At 58.0% G+C, this 6,083-nt stretch overlaps 1 protein-coding gene across 1 annotated transcript; it reads right to left on the reverse strand.

The window, feature by feature from the left end:
• Window positions 1–220: 220 nt before the first annotated feature.
• LOC125684147 (acrosin) lies at window positions 221–1,790 on the reverse strand. Its single transcript, XM_048926026.1, has 5 exons — window positions 1,696–1,790; window positions 1,425–1,622; window positions 999–1,264; window positions 654–808; window positions 221–568 (listed from the first exon to the last, which is right to left on the reverse strand). Exons 1-5 carry the CDS (start codon window positions 1,788–1,790, stop codon window positions 221–223), a joined length of 1,062 nt encoding a protein of 353 aa, XP_048781983.1.
• Between the last annotated feature and the right edge of the window lie 4,293 nt (window positions 1,791–6,083).

Below are 6,083 nucleotides of genomic sequence, written 5' to 3' on the forward strand. Positions count from 1 at the left end.
TGGAAGCCTTTTCCTGGCACAGGAGATTGAATTGAGCAGAGACACGGGTAGCTGTGAAAATAAGCTTTATTTATTCAAATGAGTAAACTTCAGTGTTTGTGTGCAGCCAGAGGAGGATGGATGGGACAGAGCAGGGCTTTGACACTTGGGGTGCCGTTGGGCATCATCCCAAAGAAAAGGGTCGTGGTGCTTTGCAGCCTGCTATGGGTCATGCAGCCAATTAAGCCTTGTTTCCCCAAAGGGTCTGCAGGAGGTTCTGCACTCCAGTAAAGAATTCCCTAAGCTTTTGGACTGGATATGGACAGGTGTCCGACACGCTCGGTTGTGTTGGCACTGCATTTGTCCCGTGATAATAGGCTGAGGTGGTCATGAAATGACTCCATGTCCGCGACGTCGGGTGGGCTGCTGCTCTCATCTGTAGCAGGATCCAGTTGTAAAAGTGCTGAGTGGAGGTGTAGACTCCAGGGCGAAATGCTCTGCCGCAGCCTTTCCCCCAGCTGGTCACACCAACCAGCCAGAAATAGTCAGCATGGCTGTCTCTGCACATCAGAGGGCCGCCGCTGTCGCCCTGCAGTGGGGGAGAGAAGCCCAAAGTGTTACTGGGGGGTGGTTTGCAGGCAGAGCACGGCTGTGTGTTGGTGTGCAGCCCCTACCTGGCAGGTGTCGATGCCGCCCTGCGGGTAACCAGCACACAGATTGTGGGTATGGAGCACCCCGGCGTACCAGTGGCTGCTGTTGCAGAGGTTGAGGTCGAGGAGTTGGACCTTGGCCTCCTGCAGGACCTCGGCGGTTTGGGTGGGTGCTGCAGCTGTGAGCACAGAGCAGAATTGGCACCGTCAGCTCCTGGCCTGTTTGTGGGCGAACCCCTTCCCGAAGTCTTGGCTTTGTGTTTCCAAACAGGTCGGCCCCATCCCTCTCTATGGATTCATCCCCACGGCATCACCCTGGGTTTCGTTTTAAGCTTTAATCCGGGACACCCGCGCGATTTGGGTACTCACATCTCATCCCCGTGTGTCCCCAGCCACTGACATAGCAGTCTGTGAGCTCTGACACTCGCAGCGAGGGGTCGGGCACGCAGGCCAGCTGGATGTAGTAGCTGCAGTGCACGGGTCGATCCAACTCGAGCAGCGCAATGTCGTTGATCATTGTCTTGTTGTTGAAGTATTCGTGAAGTATCGCCCTCCTGATGGTGTGCACCTCCACCTCCTGGCCCAGGTGAGTCAAATCGTTGGCGCCGATCACCACGCGCGACTCCAGGATGTAGCTGAGGTGGAGAGGGAGGTGAGGAGGAGCAGAGCCGTGGGGGAGAGAGGAGGGCAGTGCTACGGGGGCTGTGAAGTGGCTGGGGTGCCTTGGGTGCACCCCTAGCCATGGGACCTGTGGTGCCACGTTGGCTGTAAGGCAGGGAAGGGGACAACCCTTACTTGGGGCGGCCGAAGCAGTGCGCTGCTGAGAGCACCCACTGTGGGGTGATGAGGGATCCACCACACATGTGACCAGTGCCTGCAAACCGGGGGTTCTGGATGCTGACGATCCACGGCCACGATCCATGCAGGGCTTCCGTGCCTCCCACAACCCGCATATTGTTATAATGATAAGCCACGGGCCGGAGCCCGCAGGTGCTGCAAGGAGAAACACGTCAGGTTTTGCATCTGAACCGCCGTCCCTCCCCACGGGGCGCCGCCGGCCACTCACTCGCAACTGCCGGAGAAGCTGTGCGCCGGCCGGCAGGCGGCCACGAGGAGCAGCAGGAGCAGCAGCATCGCTCCCGACGTCTCACGGCAGCCCATCGCGTCAGGCTTCACCGCCAACGACGCAGCGCTGCCCGTTGTCCGCGGCGCTGATGTCACAGAACCGTCGGTTCCGAGGGCTGTGCCACCGCGTGGGGCTGCGCGGGGGGGTGCGGGCAGCAGCTACTGGTGGTGGGGGGGGAGGGAAGAACCCTACACACAGCTGGAGGAACACGGTCAGATGAGCAGCGATGTGCAAACGCAAGTCCCCAAGTGTCTGTGCTGGGGTGCACGGCTGTGTCACTGTGCCTGTCTGTGCTCTGAGTGTGCCCACAGCGGCTGTGCATGCAGGCAGGGGTTGGGAGTGCTCCTCATCTCCATGCACACATTGTAGATGTGCACCTCACACAGCTGCAGTTGGACACAGAATCACAGAATGGCCCACGTTGGAAGGGACCTCAAGGGTCACAAAGCTCCAAACCTGCAGCCACACGCAGGGCCACCAACCTCCCCATTGCACAGCAGCCCAGGCTGCCCAGGGCCCCATCCAACCTGGCCTCCAACACGTCCAGGGATGGACGGGGCATCACAGCCTCTCTGGGCAGCTGTTCCAGCCCCTCCCCGCTCTCACAGCACACAACTTCCCCCTGACATCCAACCTCCAGCTGCCCTCCCTCAGCTTCCAGCCGTTTCCCCTCGTCCTGCTGCCATCTCCCCTTTCCAGCAAACACAATCTGCACACCCAAATGCACTGACTGCATGCTGACACTCACTAATTGCACACCGGTGCACATTGAGCAAGCAGTGGCACACAGTGACTGCACACTGACTCACTAATTGCACACCAGAGAATCAGAGCTGTTTGGGTTGGAAGGAACCTTCAAGATCGTGGACTCATGGGGTGGTTTGTGTTGGAAGGGACCTTGAAGATCATAGAAATGTGGATTGGTTTGTGTTAGAAGGGACCTTCAAGATCATGGAATCATGGGATGGTTTGTGTTGGAAGGGACCTGTCACATCACCTTCCAACCCCCTGCTGCAGGCAGGGACACCTCCCACCAGCCCAGGTTGCTCACAGCCTCACCCCAGGTCCTGGCAGGACGCTCTTCTCTTCTCCACGCTGAATATCCCCAGCTCCCTTGGACTGTCTGCATAGGAGAGCTGCTCCAGCTCTCTGATCATCTTCGTGGCCCTCCTCTGGACCCTCTCCAACAGCTCCATGTTCTTGTCTTGGGAGCACTGAATTGAATGCAGTGCTCCAGGTGGGGTCTCACAAGAGTGGAGCAGAGGGGCAGAAGCCCCCCGACCTGCTGGTCGCACTTCTCTTGATGCAGTCCATGATCTGGTTGTCTTTCTGTGCTGTGAGCACGCACTGCCTGCTCATGTTGTGTCCTTCATCCACCAACACCCCCAAATCCTTCTCCTCCAGGTTACCCTCACGCCATTCTCTGCCCAACCTATATCTTGGTTGGGATTGCCCCGACCCAGATGCAGCACCTTGCACTTGGCCTTGCTGAACTCCACGAGGCCACCGTGGGCTCCCTCTCCAGCCTGCCAGGTCCCTCTGGATGGCATCCCTTCCCTCTGCTGTGACACTGCACCACTCGGCGTGGTGTCATCTGCAAATGTGCCGATGGTGCAACACGATCCCACTGTCTGTGTTGTCTACAAAGATGTTCAACAGCACCGCTCTCAGCACTGATCTCTGAGGAACGCCGCTCCTCCCTGGCCTCCAGTTGGGCACTGAGCCATTGACTGCAGCTCTCTGAGTGCAGCCAGGCAGCCAGTGCCATACCCAGCCAGTGTTCCATCCATCACATCCATCTTTCTCCAATTTGGTGGCCAAGATGTTACGTGGGACGGTGCCAAATGCTTTGCACGACAATTTGCACACTGGTGGGCATTGAGTGCACACCAACACACACTGCCTGCACAGCAACACACTGAGTGCACCCCGACACAGTGCACACCAACACATGCAGCCTGGCAGCACGCAAACATGCACACGTTCTGCACACCAGCACTCACAGACGCGTTGCACACAGGTGCTGGAGCACCCACTCACGAGCACAAAGCACATCATGAGCAGTGTGGGAGTCATGAGTGCACCATACACACACACTGCATGCACACGAGTGTATATGCTCAGTGTGCCCCTGCACAGCCCACCCGTGTCCCTGGGCAGGGACAGGGAGGTGATCGTCCCCCTCTGCTCTGCTCTTGTGAGGCTCCATCTGCAGCACTGTGTCAGGTCTGGAGCTGCCAGTACAAGAAAGACAGAGAGCTGTTGGAAAGGGTCCAGAGGAGCCACAAAGATGCTCAGAGGGCTGCAGCACCTTCCCTACGAAGACAGGCTGAGGGAGCTGGGCTCGTTCAGCATGGAGAAGAGAAGCTGACAGGACTGCTTCCAAGGAGGTGCATTTGGTTGTAAACACGTCATTACTGGAAGTGCCAGGTTGGATGGGGCCCTGGGCAGCCTGGGCTGGTATAAATGTGGAGGTTGGTGGCCCTGCGTGTGGCGGTGGGTTGGAGCTTCGTAACCCTTGAGGTCTCCTCCAACCCGGGCCATTCTGCGATACGGCAGAGGTGCGCTGCAGTGCTCCCAGCCGCCACCAGGGGGCGCTGCAGCGCACAGCGGGTTACAGGGTTGGGGGCTGGGTGTCCCTGGGGGCGCAGCCCCGGCCCGCAGGTTCGGTTCGGAGAGCAGAAAGGGCACTTGGTCTCCTTGGAGCTCATCCCCTTGGCTTCAGCCCAGCGATGCAATCCATCCAGATCCCTCTGCAGGGCCTTCACGCAATGCAAACCTCACGCAGGTTGACATTTCCTCCCAACTTGTCACCTGCAAACTTAACTGAGGGTGAGAAAGGAAGTGACCCCAAAGGACTGATGAAATAGGTTGCCCAAGGGGGCTGTGGATGCCCCATCCTTGCAGGCATTGGAGGCCAGGCTGGATTTGGCTCTGGGCAGCCTGGGCTGCTGGTTGGTGATCTGCACACAGCAGGGATTGGAACCAGATGAGCACTGTGGGCATTTTGCAACCCAGGCCATTCTAGGATTCCATGACTGTCACAATTCTAGGAGGAGCTACGTGACATCAGAGGCCAGCAATAAGGCTGATAGGATAATGATTTGCCCCCAGCAAACGTTCCCCCCCTCACTGTTCTGGGCTGGGGGTGGTTCTGGGCAGACATCCCATCCCGCTGCTTTGTGCAGATGGCTCTGGGCTGTCCCTCTGCATCCCCGTACGGCCCCTCCCATGCCAGCTGGAGTCTCCTGCTGCATCACTTTGCTCCTCTTCCTGACATTATTTTCCATAGGCCGTGTCTGCTCCTTTCCATCTGCAGGCATGTGGTGTGGGTGGGGTGATGGGGGGGGAAGTGGGGGACTATGTGGTGGAGGATGGAGCGCCTTCCCAGTCAGCAACCGGGTTGGGGTGGAAGGGACCTTCAAGATCATGGAATCATGGAGTGGTTTGGGATGGAAGGGATCTTCAAGATCATGGAATCATGGAGTGGTTTGGGTTGGAAGGGACCTGTCAGACCATCACTCCAACCCCCTGCTATCAGCAGTGACTCCTCCCCCCAGCCCAGTTTTCTCACATCCTCACCATCCTGGCTTAGAGCCCACTCAAAGTCTCCCTTGTTTCAATTTAAAGCCATCTCCCCTCGTCCTGTCCCTACATACCCTTATGAGCAGTCCCTCCCCAGCTCTCCTGTCAGCCCCCCCAGGTCTTGGCTGGCTGCTATAAGATGCTATGAGCACACACTGCTGGTTCACGTTGTGTCTTTCACCACTGACACCCAAAAATCCTTCTCCTCAGGGCTGCCCTCAAGCCATTCTCCACCCAACCTGTACCTGTGCTTGGGATTGCCCTGACCCAGGAGCAGGACCTTGCACTTGGCCTTGCTGGACTCCTTGAAGTTGAAGGAGGGGTTGGAACTTGGTCCTCGGGGCCCCTTCCAACCCAAGCCATTCTATAATTCTGTAATCTCTCTTCCCACCAGTCTGGGTCCCTTTGGATGCAGCCCACCCCTTCGCTTCCCTGCCCTGTTCCCTGCCCCATGCCATGCCCTGTACCATGCCCAAAGCCAACCTTTTCCTTCTCCCATCTACTGCCATGTTCACTCTCACCTCCCCGAACCCCAGACACCAACTGCTCCAGGACTCCTGTGCCACCCATCCCTCACTGCCTGGTACTGAGGACACCTGCAGCACCTGGAGGTGTTTGGCTGCCCTGCCTTGGGAACAGCCATCAGCACAGAGCCATCACCTACACCTGGTGTAGGGAACCTGCTCTGGCAGGGGGGTTGGACTCGGTGATCTCTGGAGGTCCCTTCCAACCCCTACAATTCT

Source organism: Lagopus muta, chromosome 1 (genome assembly GCF_023343835.1).
Source record: "Lagopus muta isolate bLagMut1 chromosome 1, bLagMut1 primary, whole genome shotgun sequence".
Taxonomy (NCBI): domain Eukaryota; kingdom Metazoa; phylum Chordata; class Aves; order Galliformes; family Phasianidae; genus Lagopus; species Lagopus muta.

Excerpts from the sequence above, each read along its gene's own strand:
- LOC125684147 (XM_048926026.1), bottom strand. The coding sequence starts at position 1,790 with ATGGGCTGCCGTGAGACGTCGGGAGCGATGCTGCTGCTCCTGCTGCTC. Across the intron at positions 1,265-1,424 it reads CACTGCTTCGGCCGCCCCAA|CTACATCCTGGAGTCGCGCG; the intron begins GTAAGGGTTGTC and ends TCTCCACCTCAG. Across the intron at positions 809-998 it reads GGGACACACGGGGATGAGAT|CTGCAGCACCCACCCAAACC; the intron begins GTGAGTACCCAA and ends CTGTGCTCACAG.